At 42.1% G+C, this 20,117-nt stretch overlaps 1 protein-coding gene across 1 annotated transcript; it reads right to left on the bottom strand.

Annotated features, from left to right (window-relative positions):
• Positions 1 to 1,259: 1,259 nt before the first annotated feature.
• LOC108673180 (glucoside xylosyltransferase 2) lies at positions 1,260 to 18,295 on the bottom strand. Its single transcript, XM_018160968.2, has 6 exons — positions 18,130 to 18,295; positions 16,961 to 17,069; positions 13,873 to 14,209; positions 13,485 to 13,649; positions 1,832 to 2,002; positions 1,260 to 1,657 (listed from the first exon to the last, which is right to left on the bottom strand). The coding sequence occupies exons 1-6, from the start codon at positions 18,287 to 18,289 to the stop codon at positions 1,457 to 1,459; spliced, it is 1,143 nt and encodes a 380-aa protein (XP_018016457.2). The 5' UTR covers positions 18,290 to 18,295; the 3' UTR covers positions 1,260 to 1,456.
• Between the last annotated feature and the right edge of the window lie 1,822 nt (positions 18,296 to 20,117).

Here is a 20,117-nt window from a genome sequence, read left to right as displayed (position 1 = left end):
AATAGGTTCAAAACAGGCATCGGAAAGTCCGCCGTTTGATGTCACCGCCTTCATTGATCGTATTTTCTTGAACCCTCAATGGCATATTAGAAGTTTCCGGAGATTAATTAGTAAGATCGTAGCTGCTATCGCCTGAAAAATTTTTTTTCGCGGCGTACGTTTGACTTGTACATACGTGTATATGCTGGCGTCTTTGAATGTTCAAATTAGAGCCACTGTGAGGTAAATGGAGATTTTACGCAGTTTCTGCACCGCTATCTGATTTAAAATAACATCATTGTGATTTTGTAATCACTTGGGGAACCTTAAAATAAAAGACATGACTAAATTAATGAATTGGAAATAATATCGAAAGACTACGAGTTTAAACTGAAAACTTTATAATGTTCAACATTTGAAGAAACTTTGTTACGAATTTTAATAGTTACGCTTTCGGAGTATTTAAATAAACGATGCATGATATAAGAAGAAAATAACAAGTCCTGATAAAATAAACTACAATGACAGACATAATAACGCAAGCCTAAATGTTGCTGGAATATCGAATGGTGTCCAATCATATCGTATCATTTCCTAACGCCCAAATATCAAGTCAAGATAAATATTGCATTCAATGAAGGTTCGGTCGAGACAACGGGCTAACGGACCTTGAACTGTAGGAATGAATTTTACTTTAGGAATTTATTTGTTGTAATGTTCGCGGAAACTCATCGAGTGTTAAGAAAAAGTGGTTTTAAAGAAATTTAAATCCACCACCGCTCCGATTTTCTCGCTTTAATTTAACCTGCATTTGGTTATGGCAGAAATTTTATTGAGATCAACATTAGGCTTTCGTCGTTTTTATGAACTCCATCAGCGATTTCTGACACCTAATGAAAGGTCAGACGGGTGGCCGAAATATTGTGATTTGGATTTTCAACGACGAAGACGATGTCAAATTCCTCTCGTGCCTTTGCCTATAGTTCACAAATAGCAGGAAATTGGCATTTTCGCTTCGAAACTGGCAAAAATACAGCATGTGGGAGAAAGAAATGCTGCGAGAAAGCTTCCCTAATTTAAAGTAGAGGAAGGACAGAGTGACCGTGATCGGGGCGGTCGGTGAGCTCAGTTCAAGAACAGGCATTCTACCATTTGTGGAGTATGAATGATGCAGAAGCCAGTATGTTGATGGTTCGCTATAAAGAATGCATTCCCTAAAGAATATCAAGCATTTGTTGCTGTATTGTTTGAGTTGAAGGGAAAATTTGAAAATTCAGCTGGATAATGGGCATAATTTGAGTACGCTGTTTGAAATACACAAGTTGACAAATAGGCAGGAATTCAATAAATAAATAAACACAAACATAAATTCTGATGTACTGAAATTTCAAGCAAACCACACAGTTTGCCGGTCTACGGTGCCGCTACGACCTTCACGCTGGGCTGTTTATGAAACTTGGAGATTCTGCGATTGGGGTTAAGTCGTGCAAAATTTTTCGATACTTTTCACGAACTCTTCTTCGTAGGAACTTCCATCGATGAAGAACCTGAATAACGCCTCTAGTTTGCACCTGCAAAAATCGCGGTTCACAGAAGACTTCAACGACTCCTGCAGGCGGGAGACAAGAGCGCTCATTGGCTCCCCTGGGACGTGCTCTTCCCACGAACGGAAAATAATCTGGCAATACCAGTCGCGTGTCACTTTATGAACAGAGTCGTTTTAAGCATTCATGTCTTTATATAGTTAATATAATGACTAGATTTTCACTTTATTCTACACTTATCACGCACTTCTAAAAAAAAAATTTTGATCACTGGTCGCACTCACTCCATTTTTATTTTTATTGCTTACCCGGCTGTACATATTGAACTCGATATGTTCGTCTCCTAAAAAGCGCCCTCTGATGCCATGCACGAGGCTGAAGCCATCTCTCTGCACCGACTTGCACTCCCACTTGGTCTCGGTGCACTGCTCAAGATGGCCGTGCCACTCACACCCCAGCTGATACACCAGATCCGGCTTCTGAACAGATGAGGGGCGAGAAAAGAATAATAGCCTATGAACTGAAATTTAAAGAACTAACATAAACTAGTATTATTATCAGAAGGATCGTGTTCACAAGTCTTTTTTTGTTGCGGTGCCACTAGGAAAGTGTAGGGGAAAAAAAAACAAGAGGGGGCACAGAGTGGCCAGACAGAGGAAGGAGAAATTGAAAAGACAGTAGGAGATGAAATAGGCGCATAGCGCATAATTAGGTTGAATTTTGGTGCGTGGGGTATGGTTAGGGTTGGAAAGGGGGGAGGGGGAACCCGTCAGGGCTTTGGATAGTTTACACGAGGGGGTGATGGGGTTTTGGTGGTACTTTATTTACAGTATTTACATTATAAATGCGTTTCGCTGTTTTATAAACAATATATACACATAGATGCATTTTTTTCATGTTATTAATTTATTTTATTTATTTATTTATTTATTTTTATTTTTTTAGTTATTTATTTATTATTTTTTATTCATTTTTTTAGTTTTTATTTTTTTCTATTTGCATCTATTCATAAATAATTTTTCTTTTTTGTGAAGATGATTGATGATGATGCAGATGATTGGGGGTGAGTCGCTCGAGACTCAGAGGAGGGTCAGGGAGGGTATGTTAGGTTTTGCGTATAACAAGTATTCGTTTACGTCTTTACTGTGCGTCACTCTCGGTGAGTCGTGTCAGTCCGTCAGCGTAATTGGTCAGGTTATTTATGCAGAGGTGGGGGTGGGGAACCTAGTGCGAGTAATTTGGAGCTATGGATTGACAGGTGCTGCCTTGCAATGGTGACTGGTGGTAAAGTTAGCTGTTTAAAAAGTTGTGGGTCATATGTCTTGATGGTGGACCAGGTTTTACGGGCTTGTTGGTGGAGGACTGTGTTTATGGTGGGGATGTCACATTGTTCGTGTAGTGTTTGCGAGGATATGAAGTCTGACCAGTTTGTGTTTGTGATGAATCTAAGTGCTTTGTTCTGGACTTTCTGCAGTTGGGATATTGCTGTTTTGGGTAGGGTGTGTATTGGGGGATAAATGAGGGATGATCTAACAAAAGTAAGGTATAAGGTGCGTTTTATGTTGGGAGGGAGGTGGTAGAACCTGTTTATTTTGAGCAGATTGGTAGAAGCAATTGCTTTCCTAACTGTTCTTTGGGACCTAAAACCATGTACTGTGAATTTAATCCTAGGACAGTTCCGTTGTTTGTGTATGGGTAGTGTGTATTGTCTAATGAATATGTCAGATCTATTTCGCCTATTCATTGGGGTTATTTTAAACTTGTTTGTGTTAGTCCTAATGAGCCATTTGTTTTCGAAGGTGTTGATCTGTTGTATGGCGTGTTGTGATTGGAGTGCTGCGTAGTTGTGAGGGTAGCGTCCAGAGGTTATTTGTGTGGTGGTGGTGGTGCGGTGCCACTAGGAAATTTGTGAGAAGAAATAAGAGGCGGCACAGAGTGGCCAGAAAGATGAAGGAGAAATGGAAATAACAGAAAGAGATCAGAATAAGGCGCTATGCGCATGATTAGGTTAACGGTGGGTTTTTGAAGGGTCTTTGAGTTAGGTAAGGGGGGGGGGAACCCGTCAGGGCTTTGGATGATTTTTCATGAGTGAGTATGGGGTAGATTGTGGTTAATTTTTTTACGTTATCTATAGTAGCAAGTGCTATAGAAAGGATAGGTCATAGAGTTTGTGCTTTATATAAGTTTTCGCTAAATTTATATATATATTTTTCATTTTTTCGCTTGATTAGGTATTTTTAATTTTTTATACTTTTTTCGGGGGGGGGATGATGGTGACAATGATGATGATGTAGAGTTGCTCGAGGGTCATGGGGTTGGTATTGCTGGGTTTGCGTTGAGTCTTTGGTCACGTCTTTACTGTGAGTCACTCTCGGTGAATTTCGTCCGTAATTGTAGACGTAGTCCGGACCACTGCACCTGGGCGTGTTTGTGACAACTGCCGACCAGGCGCAGATGGCCTGTTGTATAGTATAGGTTGTTAAGGTTTGTGGGGGTTGGTGGTTTATATGTATATGGGTGGGGGTGGTGGGCCTAATGCTAGTGTTCTGGAGCTCTTGAATGAAGGGTGTTGTCTTGCAGTGGCGTCTGGAGGGCTTGCTAATCGATTGAAGAGGTGGGAGTCGAGTGTTCTTATGGTGGTCCATGTTTTGCGGGCTTGCTGGTGGAGGACTGTGTTTATGGTTGGGATGTCAAATTGCTCGTGTAGTGTTTTTGAGGGTATGAAATCGGACCAGTGTGTGTTTGAAATGAATTTTAGGGCCTTGTTTTGTATTTTCTGAAGTTGAGATATTGATGTCTTGGATGTGGTGTGTAGTGGTATCGGTGGGTAAATGAAAGAGGATCTGACAAAGGTTAGATATAGAGTGCGTTTTATGTTGGGTGAGAGGTTATATAATCTGTATATTTTCTGCAAATGCCTGAGAGCTATTGATTTCCTGGTTGATATCTGGGACCTAAAACCGTGTGATGTGAAATTTAATCCTAATAATGTTCCTCTGTTTGTGTAGGGGTAGTGAGTGTTGTTGATGATTATGTCTGATGTTTTGCACCTAGTGATGGGGATAATTTTAAATTTGTTTGTATTCGCTCTAATTAGCCATTTGTTTTCAAATGCGTTTATCTGCTGGATGGCGTGTTGTGTTTGTTTCGCTGCGTATTTAGGTGGGTATCGTCCGGCTGTTATTTGTGTGATGTTATCTGCGAATGTTATATATTCTGTATTGGGAAGTGTTGGTGGGAGGTCGTGGGTGTAGAAGCTATATAGGGTGGGTGTAAGACAGGCGCCATGGGGGACGCCTGTGTGTAGTTGAATAGGAGGACCTATGTGGTTGCCTATTCGGATTGAAGTTGTTCTGTTTGTGAGGTAGCCAGCTAGAGTTTTTGTAAAGTACGGGTGGTGGTTTAGTTTTATTAATTTATATTGAAGTCCGGTATGCCAGACCTTGTCAAAGGCCTTGGTCACATCGCGGAGTACTATGCCTATGGTATGTCTTTGTGCTAGGTGTATGGCGAGTGCTTCGTGGAATGTGGCTAATGCTGTGTGCGTCCCTCTGTGTTTCCTGAAACCGTGTTGTCTGGTGTTGTGTATGTTGCTTATGCTGAGGTGTTCGTATAATCTGTTGTTTAGTATTTTGCCTAAGAGTTTCCTCTGTATGTCTAATAGTGAAATCGGTCTGTAGTTTTGAACTTGGTGTTGTGATGTGTTGGGTTTAGGGAGGAAGATTATTAGGGCGTGTTTGAGGGAGTCTGGGAAATATCCGGCCGATATGGAATGGTTGTATATGTATAGCAGGTAGTTTATAATGTTTTGGGGGAGATGTTTGAGCTGGAGGGTTGTGATGCCAGTGGGGCCCGGTGCCTTCTGTTTGAATGTTTTCAAAGTGCGCTGTAGTTCTTTTGTCGTGAGGGGTGGGAAGTCAACTGGGTGAAGTCGGGTAAGGCTGCCGTGATTGTATGGATCAATGAGGTGTGTATTGTTTTTTACGAGGTCTTGTATGGTGCGGATGTGTTCAATGTTAAAATCTTCGTTGTCAATGTCGTCCTGGGTGAATATGTCCTGCCAGTGTTTACGGAATATGGGTTCTTTTTGTTCTGGTGTGTCATGTTTATGCTGTTGTGTTTGAGGTATGGGACAGCTTGTTTTGTGTTGGAACCTAGCATGCGCTTTAAGGAGGACCAGAATTTTTTGGGGTCTGTTTGTGTTTCCAACGAGTTAATGAGGTCTTGCCATGTCTGCGCTTGGAGGTGTCTGTATGCAGTGTGTAGTTGTTCGCGTAGGGCTATGAGTTGTCTATTTAGTGCTATTGATGGGCCGTGAATGTGGATATACTGGAAAGTGGCTTGATATTGTATTTGTATGAGAAGTGTTTCGTGGGTGGGTTTGATGCCGGGAACGATGCGGTGTGTTATGGTCGGAATCGAAGTTTTGGTGGCGTCCTGTACGTGTTTTGTCCAATTTTTCAAGTGTGTCTCCTAGTGTTGGGTCAGGTCGTGTGGGAACTGTGTGTTGCGATAGAGTTTGTTTGTATAAGGTCCAGGTTGCTCTGTGGTAAGATCTGCGAGGACGAATGGGTATTTGTATGGGGTTCGCAGAGATGGTGGCTATAAAGGGAATGTGATCGGAGGGTGTGATAGGTCCTGGTATAAGGTGTATGTTATGGAATGCCTTATTGTTGTGTATGATTCTATCTGGTGATGTTGTTGGTTATGAGAGTGGGAAAGTAGGGGCCGATGTGGGTGCATTTGCGCTGGGCTATTAGATAGTGTAGTTGTCTGCCTATTTGGTTAGAGCTACAGTTTCCTAGTGTTGTGTGTCTTGTGTTTAAATCTGCTATTAGGTAAACGGGATGAGGCCTGTTCAGTAGGGTGTGGAAGTAGATATAGTTAATGTGGTCTGCGCGTGGTGGGACGTATGTTAATTGTTCCTATTGTTATGGGTCCTAGTTGAGTGTCTACTGTGATGGCGAGCATGTACCTCACTGCGCCAGCGTGTATTGTGTTTTCTTTGTTACAGCAGTGAACGTTATAGTTGAATATCTCGAGTTGTGTGTTGTTGTCGGTGATGGAGTAGTCGTTGATTAGTATGATGTCGGGATCAATGTTATTATAAATGTTTACTAATGTAGATTTTTTGTTATTCCAGTGTCGGACATTGTGTTGGAGTATTTTAAGTGATGATTGGGGGATCATTGTGGAGGTTTGTATGTGGATTGTTTTGTCTTTTTGGTGGTTGTGGTTGAGTGTCTATCCATCGTTAAGAAAGTGTCGTGAGGGATGATATTAATTGTGGGCCTGTTAAATTTTAGTTTGTCACGTCTCAGGTAGTCATTTTGTTGGAGTCTAGATCTTTCACGGAGAGTTTCAGTCCGTATTCTTTCTTTCTTAGTTCGTCAATGTACCAGTGTTGTTAGGGACTGTAGGGACTGGGTTGGGGTCTTTGTCGCTCCTTAACAGTCTGATTGAAATTGATTCGTTAAATCCTGACATAGAGATGGGTGATTCTTTATGCTGCTCGTCACTTAATTTTCGTTTTCTTAGGTCGCGGTCTTCATACTGGGTTTTGGTTGTCGGGGGTGAAGGGTCGTTCTTAGGGATTTCATAGTCTGTCGCGGTTCTGCTAGGTTTAGCGAGGACCGTCTCAGGTCGTCGTCGTCTACATATTGGGTCCTGAGGTTAAAGTCGTTTTCTGAGCCTGTTGTCTTCTCGTCATGGTTATTGAAAAAGTTGAATATTTTGGCTGAGTCACGGTCGGGGAATGTAGCGTCGATGTCGTAGTTGAGTGATTCTAAATCCATCTTGCTTTGTATTGATTGATCCATCTTGCTCTATTGATTTTCTAAATCACTTTGAGTGATTTAGAAAGAATCTATCCAAATTCTTCCTGTCTGGCAAGGCTGGCGATATGTACTTCTAGGATTATTGCGGTCAGCTTGATTTGAGTTGTATTGGTGAGAGTGAGGCTGTGTTGAGGGATGTTGGTCTGTTGTATAGCTTGTTTGGCAATTTCAGCGTATGTTTGCTGAGCTTCCTTTATTTCTTGGTCTTGTGTTGTTTTTTGTTTGTTTGAGATGGTTTGCTTCCTGTAAGGGCAATTGGCTGCAAGTGTCCGACGTTCTTGGTGGCAATTGAGGCATTTTTTGTAGGTGCTGTTCCATTGTGTGTAGGTGTGGTCGTGGGATGCGCATTCGGAACAGGATGGTGTGGTGGTGGTGCATAGATGGGTGGGGTGGTCATCGAACTTGTAGCATTTATAACAGATGAGGATTTGTGTGTATTTCTCCTGTTCGCATTGAGTGGGTGTAATTCTAGTGTTGAACATAGAGAATCCGTCGGTGAGAATCGCTGTGCTATCGTGGTGTCAGTAGTGATATTATTTTTATAACGTGGGTATAGTCCTTGATTTTGATAATGTCTTGTATGTGTATCCAGTTTTGCAGTCGTGTAATCTCGTTTTGATTTCTGTCGGCGTCTTTTTTCCAATGTCCCGGTCTAGTTGGCTAACAAATATGGTTCGTTTAGATCGTAGGTCTGGGGGAATTATGGGTTGTAAGTTGATTTTGCTGAAGATTTCGGTAGCTTTTTTGGAGGTCAATTTGTTGATGGCAGAGCCGTCGTCAGTGACAGCGTAGAGAATGGGGAGAGGGGGGAAGCGAAAACACAAATGTAGTAGAAATGCAGTCTGAAAGATAAGAAAAAAGGTAGAAACAGAGGCACTAAAAAAGCAAGAGTCACAATTTCCTAGCGGCACGCACTCACCACTGGAGAAGCAATTCTTCGGGGCGAGTATGGAGCTCAGTCCAGCAGAACCAATCGATAGTAGCCACGAGGGGCCTATTTGTGTTATGTCGTCTGCAAATGCTATGTAATCTGTGTTGGGTAGTGGTGGTGGGAGGTCGTGGATGTAGAAGCTGTAGAGAGTTGGGGAAAGGCAAGCTCCTTTGGGGGACGCCTGTGTAGAGTTGGAGTGGAGGACCTATGTGAGTGCCTATTCTGATGGATGCTGTTCTGTCTGTGACGACTGTGAGGTAGTCTGAAAGTGTTCTTGTGAAGGATGGGTGGAGATTGAGTTGGATGATTTTATATTGCAGTCCGGTGTGCCAAACCTTGTCAAAGGCTTTGCTTTGGTCACATCGCGGAGCACTGTGTCAATGGTGTGTCGTTGTGCTAGGTGTATGGCGAGTGTTTCGTGGAATGTAGCTAGTGCAGTATGGGTACCTCTGTGTTTCCTAAAACCGTGTTGTCTAATATTTAGTGTGTTGTGAATGGTGAGGTGTTCGTATAATCTGTTGTTGAGTACTTTGTCTAAAAGCTTCCCGTGGATGTCGAAAAGTGAGATGGGCCTGTAGTTTTGGACTTGGAGTTGTAAAGTGTTAGGTTTGGGGAGAAAGATCATGATGGCGTGTTTTAGAGAGTCGGGAAAATAACCGGCGGAGATAGCATGGTTGAATATGTATAGCAGGTAGTAGATCATGTTTTGAGTAAGTGTTTGAGTTGGAGCGTTGTGATGCCTGTGGGTCCAGGTGCTTTCTGTTTGAATGTTTTTAGTGTGCGTTGTAGTTCTCGGATGGTTATGGGTGGGAAGTCTACTGGGTGGAGTCGGGTTAGGTCGCCGTGGTTGTATGGATTGTGACGTCGTTCGTCACTCGTCAGATTCAACGCACTAAATTTTCCTGTCCTCATCTATTCTTTCTTAAAATCTTCACTCATCCCGGCGTTCACTCCACAAGTGCGTGGAAAATATCGCAAAGATCAACGAAATTACCACCACGTGAACGCAGCGACCCCTCAAACGGTTCCCGCGTTCCTAGCAGCGTCACTTCCTCACCAGTGGGCACCTAGAGCTCGAGCGAGTAGTGTGTGGCTCCGCGAGCCCTCCCGGTGTTACCCTTAATATGTTGCTATAGCTCATTAGGCCTATATATTTATGTATTCCTCTAAAGCCTTCACTGTGTATGATTCCAGAATTGTGATTCTAAATTCATGTTATTGAGTGCATATTAAAGTTGTCACTGCGAGTCATGCCGCGCCGATATCTTGGCGGCCATGACCACGAACACCTGCTCATAGGCTCTTGACTATATTCATAGTTGATATCTATTTTCTATTATGAATTGATCTAGGAGTAATTATTTTGAAAGGGTTATTTGTCGCATAACTGGATGTACTGATTTGATATTTTTTATGCTATTTGCCTCACCATTGCCGTTATAATCATTCGAATGTTATGTAGCAATGTAAGAGAGACGCCGTTCCGTTTTCTTCGATTCAGTCATAAAGAAAATTTTTGCGGGAAACTTCCTTGTTCCCGGCGTTGTCTACACGGCATCCCTGCAGACTTGTGATTCATTACATCTAAACTTAACCTCCTACCTTATGATCTCAGGTACCGTAATCGTAGGCCAAGCCCAACCACAGCCGTTGGCACTAGAACAGAAAGCAAGCCCAACCCCACGTTGGCACTATTATCGGAATCGAATCCCAACCTAGCGTTGACGCTATAACTGTAATTGAAGCCCAACTCAGCGTTGGCAAATTTAAGCATAAGAAATTAAATGTCAAGATTTTGGTATATCTGGCCTAACTCATTGAAGCTCGGAAATCTTAAACGTAATTATCGTCAACTTTGTCGTCTTATCCTCTCGCCTGCCAAAACCACCTCGTGTGAGTAACAAATGAAATATCGCGGCCATGCCGACATAAACAATTCCTGTCATCATTGTCATGTCAGTTGTAATTTTGTTATCGAGAAGTCAAATAAGAACGTTCATCTATTCTATAACGTTTAGTACTAAACAATGTCTAAAGTCTAAATAATGTGAGTCTACCTCCTGCTTAGTTTAAGTTTCATGTATGTCTATCTCGACCTATTAACTAATATTAAATCTTATTTTCAGCTTACGTCACTCAGCTTACGTCACTCAAGTAAATGAAATAAATGGGAGAAAAAGCAAGTCAACTTTTCGCTACCCCGTTGAGCCCGCACATGTTTGTGTCATGGATAGTAAAGTGAACGTTGTTATTTACTTGTTCTTGTATGGTGCGGATGTGATCCGTGTCAATGTCTTCGTTGTCTGTGTCATTCTGAGTAAATATGTCTTGCCAGTGTTTGCGGAAAATAGTTTCTTTTTGTTCTGGCTTGTCTTGTTGGATGTTGTTGTGTTTGAGGTATGGGACGGTTTGTTTGGTGTTGGAGCCTAGCATACGTTTTAGAGAGGACCGAAATTTCTTGGGATCTGTTTGTTTTTCCAGAGTGTTGATTAGGTTCTGCCATGTCCGTATTTGGAGTTGTCTGTTTGCATTGTGTAGTTTTCGGCGTAGGGCGATGAGTTGTCTGTTGAGTGCTAGCGATGTTCCGTGGTTGTGGATGTATTGAAAGGTGGCCTGATATTGTGTTTGTATAAGTAAGGTTTCGTGAGTGGGTTTGATGCCGGGAATAATGCGATGTGTTATGGTGGGGATGGAGATGTCGGTTGCGTTCTGTAAGTGTTTTGTCCAGTTGTCTAAGTGTGTGTCTATTTCGTCTTATGTAGGGTCTGGTTGTGTGGGTACTGTGTGCTGTGATAGTGTTTATTGTTTGTATTGGGTCCAGTTTGCTCTGTGAAAAGATCTACGGGGACGAATGGGAATTTGTATGGGGTTAGCAGATATTGTGGCTATTATTGGGATATGGTCTGACGGTGTGATGGGACCTGGTTGTAGGTGTATGTTGTGGAATGCTCTGTTGTTGGTTATGACATTGTCTGGTGCGGTCGTGCTGTTGTGGGTGATGAGGGTGTGGAAGTAGGGGCCGATGAGTGTACATTTGTGTTGGGTTATTAGTGTGTGTAAATGTCTTCCTATGTGGTTGGAGGAGCTGTTTCCTAGTGTCGTTTGTCTTGCGTTTATGTCTGCGAGGAGGTATACTGGATGGGGCCTAATAAAGAGTGTGTGGAAATCGAAGTAATTGATGTAGTCTATGCGAGATGTATGTCGTTCCTATAGTGATGGGTCCTTGTTGGGTATCTACTGTGATAGCGAGCATATCTGTATGGAAGTTATCGTGTAGCTTGTATGGGATATGGCGTTTAATTGCTATGGCAGCACCGGAGTGTATTGAGTTGTCTTTGTTGCAGCTATGAACGTTATAGTTGAATATCTTTAAGTAGTGTTGTCGTCTGTAATGGAGTGATCGTTGATTAGTATTATGTCTGGGTCTATGTGGTTGTAGATGTTTGCAAGTGTGAATCTGTTGTTGTTGTGCCAGTGGCGAACGTTATGTTGTATTACCTTTAGTGTTGGATGGGGGATCATTGTTGGGGGTGTTTGAATGAAGAGTGTTTAGTCTCTTTGGTGGTTGTTGTTGAGTGTTTGTCCATGCTGATGAAGGTGTCGTGAGGAACGATGTTTATTAGTGGATGGTGAATTTTCAGTCTGTCTCGTTTCAGGTAGTCGAGTACTTTTGAAGAGTCTGCGTCCTTCACCGAGGGCTTCAGTCCGTATTCCTTCTTTCTGAGTTCGTCGCCAAACCAAAGGTTGCGTGGTTCCACAGGGATTTTGTCGGGGTCTTTTGAGCTCCTAAATAGTTTGATGGGGATCGGTTCGTCAAGTCCGAGTCCTGAGATAAGGGATTCTTGTAATGTTCGTCGCTGATTTTCCTTTTCTTAGGGTCACTGTCTTCCTTGTGACTTATGGATAGCGGGGGTGGAGGGTCATTCTGGGCGCTTTCGTCGTCAGTCTGCAGTCTTGATAGGTTTAGTGATGATCGTCTTAGGTCGTCGTCATCAATGAATTCGGTTCTGAGGTTGAAGTCGGTGTCTGGAGTCTTGGTCTCGGGTTGATTGTAAAAGAAGTTGAATATTTTAGCGGAGTCTGTCAGGGAATGTCGTGTCAATGTCATAGTTGGCTTTCAGTGATTTAGATAGGATGCTGCCGAAACCCTCCTGGCGGGAGAGGCTGGCGATATGGGCTTCAAGGATGATAGCAGTCAGTTTTAGTTGCGTCTTGTCGGTCAGTGTGAGGCTATGTTGTGGAGTGTTTGTTTGTTGTATTGCGTGTTTGGCTATGTCAAGGTATGTTTGGTTGGTTTTGTGTTTGATTTTATTTGTTGTTTACGGTATGGGCAGTTGGCGGCTAGGGTGCGGTGATCCTTGTGGCAGGTTAGACATTTTTTGTAGTTATTAGTGCATTGAGTGTAAGTGTGGTCTTTGGCGGCGCATTCAGAGCAAGATGGAGTAGTAGATGTGGTGTCGGTGGTTATGATTTTGATGACATGTGTGTAGTGTTTGATTTTTATGATGTCCTGTATATGTAGCCTGCTATGTTGAGTGGTGATTTCGTGTTTATTTTCGTCGGCAGTGTGGCTTCCTACGTCCTTGTCTAGCTGTCTTACAAAAATGGTCCGTTTTGCCCTGAGGTCAGGAGGTCAGATTTATTTCGAATGCTTCGGTCGCTTTCTTAGATGTCAGCTTGTCGATTGCAGTGGCGTCATCCGTCACGGCGTAGAAACCACTAGCAGTGTCAGTTTGTCTAATTAATGGGGCGTCATGTTCTTTAAAAGTAGCGTGGAAGATTTTGGGTCGGTCAGCTGGTATTCTGGGGCCAATTCTCTTAAGTTTGATTCAGTAAGTCTGGGATCTCGAGCGGTCATGTGATGGGGTTGAAGAGTGGGTGAAGATGAAGATGGGTGATAGGATGATACTGGTTATAAACGTGAACGTGGGGCGGGATTGGTGCCCCTAGCCCTCTGGGACGAGCCCGTCGGGTTCGGGGCGTGAGTGGGATGCATGGGGAAAGAGGGGGAGGGAGCGGACACACAGATATATGGTATTATTGCAGACGTATTTGCAAAAGAATTAGAAACATAGGCGAAAAAGAAAAGGTCACACTTCCCTAGTGACACGCACTTACGCCAGGAAGGCTGCGGTTTTCGAGTGAAGTGAACCCATTAGAGATAGCCACGAGGGGCCTTCACAAGTCACTAACCTCAATCAGGACCATATTGAGCACATCTTGGTCCCCCGTGTCGAAACGATCCTTGAAACCTAATATTATGGCTTCCAATGTCTGCTCATCGATAGACCCTTGCCTCCAGCGCGTCAAGTTCACCAACAACGGCACTGCACTCAGGCCCTTGCCCACGTATGGCACCTCAAGTGTTGAGACAAAATTATTATGAGTAAGAATGACATAATTTTGTTTTGTTCGTGTGTGTGACGAGACTACTGTATTATGACGTAGGTTACTGTGTGACGAGACTACGACAGTTCAATTTCTGATGAGTATTAATAGTCGATTTACATTTCATTCAGGTTATCTAAATATGGATACTCTATAATTAAAATTACAATAAATTTCACTCCCTTAACCTCACAGCAACGTTTATGGACGAGTAGTATCCATCCAATTGAGCCATTCCAAACACGTGTTTTTGGTCGAAGAGATTAAACTGCTGGGCAAGAAGTTCGGGCGGGCGGAGGAATATCATGTCAGTGTCGAGATAGACGACACTGTCGACGTCCGGCAAAACTCTCGGCAGATAAAGCCGCTCGGTTGAGCATCTGTCGTACATTTCCAAGATTGAAGATTCTTTTGGTACGAATATTGGCCTAAATTGTAGTAAAATTCGGCTGGAGAATTCCGGAGGCCATTGAGCAATTTTTTTCGTGACTTTCTCGTAAATTCCGATGTCATCGCTCAGCAAGATGAACCTGTTATGGTGAAAATGAGATGTAATGAATTTTCTGCTATTACTTGGATATTTTGTTGGCTTCAGTATCGTTTACGTTCGTTTTTACCTCCTTACTAGCGTTAACATCCCTGATGACTCACCTAAGGTGGTTCTCTTTCTCACTACTGCTGTGTGTGGCAGAACTCCCATAGTAACGTGTGAGTTCATCATTATATTATTCATATAGTATATAGAATGTATTCCAACACATTACGCATTATGTACTCATACCCACTTCTTCTTGTCATATTAAAACAATACCTGGTACAAGACTAGGCATTTGTGTTACAATGATAGGAGTAGAGTTAATTCTATATAGCCAGACGTCTAGCGTACCTATATAAGAAACCAGGGACGCCTAATGCGATGCAGGCAAGAAAGTTGGTTCAATAAATGAGAGATGTACAATGGAATCAATCTTCGAGGAGTATATGGTAGCCGCGGGAATGGTGGTTTGAGAAGTTTAGTCTTTATACTTCAGTTGAAATGAGCCACCAAACTGGTTGGTCTAGTGACCAGTGGTTCCCAAAGTGGGCGATATCGCCCCCCTAGGGGCGGTGGAAAGATTTTGGGGGGCGGTAAAGAAGAAAAGGGCGATAGGGGGCGATAGGGGGTCGATAAGGGGCAGCAGTCCGAAGTCGAAGTTCGAACGTTTGTTTGACGATTTGTACACTACACGTGCAGCTCATGACTCCCAGAGATGGTTTTTTTACCCAGATCTCTTTTTAGCGCATTTTCTCAATTATGAAAAAAATGCATTATTGTGCTCGCCATGTCCGTCTGTCTGTCCGTCCGTGACTTCGCGTTTTCGTCAACGAGAAAATGCGCTCTCTGTCACCCACTGCAGTGAGTACTGAGTTATATTTTTTCAACCTCTCCCGGGTTTACGTCTCGGACAAATTAACGGCCGGACTCGCGGCCGGTCTCACGGCCAATTTTCAAATTCAATGATCAAGGAATATCTCTCAAACTAATTAACTTAACTTGATGAAACTTGGTACACGTATTCATTAGGACCTAACGGTAATGTAAAGCTCGCGAAAATTTTATGAATTTTGCCTTCAATTGTTTTTGCCATAGTTATATGGAAATACGGGCTGAAATTCACAGTTACCAAGGAATTTCTTCCAAACTACTGAAAAGATTCGAACGAAATTTTGAGTTTACAGTCCTAACTGCCGAACGGTGATGTTTAGCTTGTGAAAATTTTTTCGACTGTGCCTCCGTTCGCGAGTGTCATTCATTCTTTAAGCAGCAAATAAGTGCTTAAATTCGCAGTAATCAAGAAATTTCTTCCAAACTACTGAACAGATTTGAACGAAATTTAGTATTTTAATACCTAATCTCAGCAACGGTGATGTTTAGCTCGTTACAATTTTTAGCGCATTTTCTCATTTATGGAAAAAATGCACTATTGTGCTCGCCATGTCCGTCTGTCTGTCTGTCTGTTTGCCGTCTGTCAGTCCGTGACCTCAAGTTTTCGTCGACGAGAAAAAGCGCTCTCTATCATTCACTGCAGTGAGTCCTGAGTGACACTTTTTCGCTTTGCCTTCGTTTGCGAGTTATACGGCTAATACGTAAACGGCTCTTGGTTAAACCAGCCGGTAGAAAAGCCGGTCGTTCCTCCTATATCTGTATAACTTGCGAACGAAAGCGAATAAGGAAGTGTGAAATCATGAATGATGGTGAAATGAAAAAAAATCTCGCAAACGAAGGTAAAATAAAAAAAAATTTTAGAATCTAAAAACACCATTTGGTAGTTAGGAATGTTTATTCAAAATTTCGTTCAAATCTGTTCGGTAGTTTGGAAGAAATTCTTTGATCACTGCGAATTTCGGCCTGTATCGCAATATAACTCACGAATGAAGGTGATATTTAAAAAATTTTCGCATGCTAAACATCACAGTTAAGTTTTGATGAATACATGTTTTAAGTTTTATTGAGCTGCGTTCATTAGTTTGGGAGATATTACTTGATAATTGAATTTTGAGATTGGTCGTGAGACCGGCGACGAGTCCGGGCCGTAAATTTGCCCGAGACGTGCTAGATTTCTAGTACTGAAACAGTTACAATAGCTAAAAAATATATTGGTTCACTAAAAGGGGTTTTATTTGTGAAATACACATTTGTGTTTAATCTTTTTCTTTTAAAATTGCAGCGTACTAAATTTTATAGAAAGAGGCGCATGATTTTATTTGCGTCTGTGGGGGGCGCTAGAAATTCACTAGGAGCCAACGGGGGCGCCAGCCTGAAAAAGTTTGGGGAACCACTGGTCTAGTCCAAACAATGCGGCACTCGTACGCAGGAAAATGAACTCCAGTGATCCAGTGCTTGAAAAATCTCCACTCGACGAAGTAAAAAAAAACAGTAGGCCGGAAATACGCCCAAGCTTATACGTAGGTCGCATTCTTGCTAGTTTTGCGTTGCCTAGGGAAAAGACTTGGGATGAGCGGCGCGTTTTAATGCAAAAGATTTGTGAATTTGGAGAGTTTTCGGTGCAAGAAAGAAGCTTCAAACGTTAAAACTAAAACATCACAAACGACGTACTGTGCCATGATACGTGAGCCAAATCTTCAGACGATAAATCACATGTAAAATATCGACGAACACACACTGCAACTGCTAATGCGAGTCAAATTGAGCTCGGAGAAACAAACTTCATTCAATCTCCAGTCAGGCTCCCCTCGCGCACTATTCACATCCCAAATCTAACTGCCGTCTAATCACCCACCTGAGGCGGGTGCGGGTGGCGAGGGCGGCAGACTTGAGCAGCACGATAGTCTGCCGCAGCTGCCGCTCGTCGGTAGTTACGTTAGCTATCTTCACTGAGCGGTTGCCGCCTGTGGAGAAATCAAGAATAAAGATCACTTAGCTGGACCGAGGCAAAACTAGCTTCGGAATTTTGCTCAGCCCTGCTGTCAATGGAACCAATCACTTCCCTCAATGAAAAGCATTCCAGAATCGTCTGCCATCATTATCGCACGCTATCAACCCTCATAGCTTTTCCTCCACTAGTTTCGAACGAAATGCGGTTTTAGTCTGGCGAAGTAAAAGCTATTTGCCACACGATGCTACCTCACGCTCATCGAGTGCGTGAATGCATTCACTCGTCTAAAAAATGTGTTTCCTTATCTTTCTGGGTGATAAAAAGTGCTAGGGTTGCTATTGAAGTTACTAGTTTGACGAAAAACGAGACCTCCTGTCGAAGATGAAGTGGAAAAATTGCTGTTGTGGGATAAATGAAAATCAAAATTCCCATGACAGCGTGTTGGAAGAAATCAATTGTAAAAAGGTGTGAATTTTCAGAACGGATTATTTGTTTTCAGGTTTTTTACCGAAAAAATGTATTCGGAAATCGGCTGGATCTCCAGTGGACGCTCCTGGAACGTATGAAACTCGACGTCGATGGACAGTCGACGGCACCATCCTCGGTGCTTCATTTGATCGCCAATAAATATTTGATTGAGGTGAAACTACAGACACAGCTGAGCGTGTCCGTGAACTGATCTGCGGGCGATGTTCACTATTTTGTACTGATTCAGTCATGTATGATTCGTTCATAACTAATTAAATCTTCGTAATAAATTAGTGACAACTCTTTGTGATCAAGTTTTTGTTGATGCAATAAATTTAAATGATATCTCATGGTTCCAATGATAAACAAATTCTGTCATTTCGAAATTAATATTCATACTTTCTGATGAGTATATCCATTATACAACTTTGGCTAAGACTCTAAATTATTGTTGAGTCATTTAATGCAGGTACATGTTGTGAAATGTTTCAAGTTCATTAACTTCAACTCTAATGTTACCATAGGTATTGATAAATAACTAAATCTTGCCACGTTACAAACTTTTATTGAGAAGATAAAGCCAATAAATTGGTTCGATCACAGACCTGAGCACAAAGTAACCACGAATGGTACGGGGTGCGTCGAGTAGAGGTGGCTTGGCTCGGAGACTGTGGTGATGGTGTGAAGACCCCCTCGGTGCCATAACGCAACTGCGCCCAATGCCCCCAGCACCATTACCACATCTTGCCACTGCAGTGACTTCATCACTAACAAAGCCTGCGTGCATTAAAAAAAATTCAAAGGTACAAATCTGAATGGGTGCCAATATTTCGGCGCACTGAAATTTAAATCAACTACAACAAGATGCGCACTACGTAAGAATATGTTATTAAATAAACATAGGAAGGCTGCTGATGAATTTGTCTCAGAATGTTTTTTGAATTGATCGTTTAGAGCAGTGATTCCAAAATTTTTCCAGGCTGGTGCCCCCTTTGGCTCCCTAGTGAATTTCTAGCGCCCCCCAAAGACACATATGTATATAAACATACGCATCTTTCTTGACATTTAGTACGCTGCAATTTTAAAAGATAAAGGCTAAACACAAATGTGTATTTCACAAATAGAATTCCATTTGGTGAACCAATATATTTTTCAGCTGTTTTAACTGTTTCAGCACTAGAAACCTATGACGTCTAAGGCAAATTTACAGCCGCGGACTCGTGGCCAGTCTCACGACCAATCTCCAAATTCAATTATCAAATAATATGTCCAAACTTGATGAACGCAGCTCAATGAAACTTGGAACATGTATCCAACAGAACCTAACGGTGATGTTTAGATCGTGAAAATTTTTTGAATTTCACCTTCATTCATGAGTTATATTGCGATACAGGCCGAAGTTCGCAGTGCTCTAAGAATTTCTTCCAAACTACTGAACAGATTTGAACGAAATTTTGAATATACATTCTTAACTACAAAATGGTAATTTTTAGCTTCTAAAATTTTTTCGATTTACCTTCGTTTGCGAGTTTTTCTTCATTTCACCGTCATTCTTGATTTCACACTTCCTTATATTCGGCCCATATCTCCGGTTAATTTGTCGCTTAAATTCGCGGCGATCAAGAAATTTCTTTTAATCTAACTACTGAACAGATTTCAACGAAACTTTGGATATAAATACCTAACCTCCCAGCGGTGATGTTTAGCTCGTGACAATTTTTCTATTTTGCTTTCGTTTGCGAGTTATACAGATATAGGAGAAACGACCGGCTTTTCTACCGGCCGGTTTAATAAAGAGCCGTATACGTATAGCCGTATAACTCTCAAACGAAGGCAAAATAAAAAAAAAATTGTAACGAGCTAAACATCACCGTTGCTGAGGTTAGGTATTTAAATACTAAGTTTCTTTCAAATCTGTTCAGTAGTTTGGAAATTATTCGATTACAGCGAATTTAAGCACGTATTCCTGTTTAAATCACGAATGAAGATGAAATGAAAAAACTCGCGAACGAAGGCACAATCGCAAAATTTTCACGAGCTAAACATTACCGTTCGGTAGTTATGACTGTAAATTCAAAATTTCGTTCGAATCTGCTCAGTAGTTTGGGTTGTAATTCCTTGATCACTGAGAATTTCGGCCCGTATTGCCATATAACTATGGCCAAAACAAATGAAGATAAAATTTACAAAATTTTCACGAGCCAAACATTACCGCTAGATCCTAATGAATACGTGTACCAAGTTTCATCGAGTTAAGTTAATTAGTTTGAGAGATATTCCTTCATCATTGAATTTGGGATTTGGCCGTGAGGCCGGCCCTTAATTTGTCCGAGACGTAAACCCAGGAGAGGTTGAAAAAACAGATCTGGATGATAAAACCATCGCTGGGAGTCATGTGCAGCACGTGTTGTGTACAAATCGGCAAAAAACACGCTGGAACTTCTGACTTCGACTGCGGACTATCGCCCCCCTACCGCCCTCTTCTTCCTTCCCCCCCCCCCCAAAAATCTTTCGACCGCCCCCAGGGGGGCGATATCGCCCACTTTGGGAAACACTGGTTTAGAGTATTCACTATTATATCTAGATAGCGTCT

This window comes from Hyalella azteca, unplaced genomic scaffold (genome assembly GCF_000764305.2).
Source record: "Hyalella azteca isolate HAZT.00-mixed unplaced genomic scaffold, Hazt_2.0.2 contig6145, whole genome shotgun sequence".
NCBI lineage: Eukaryota > Metazoa > Arthropoda > Malacostraca > Amphipoda > Hyalellidae > Hyalella > Hyalella azteca.
The sequence above is the reverse complement of the archived record's forward strand: the minus strand, read 5'-3'. Positions and strand labels throughout refer to the sequence as shown.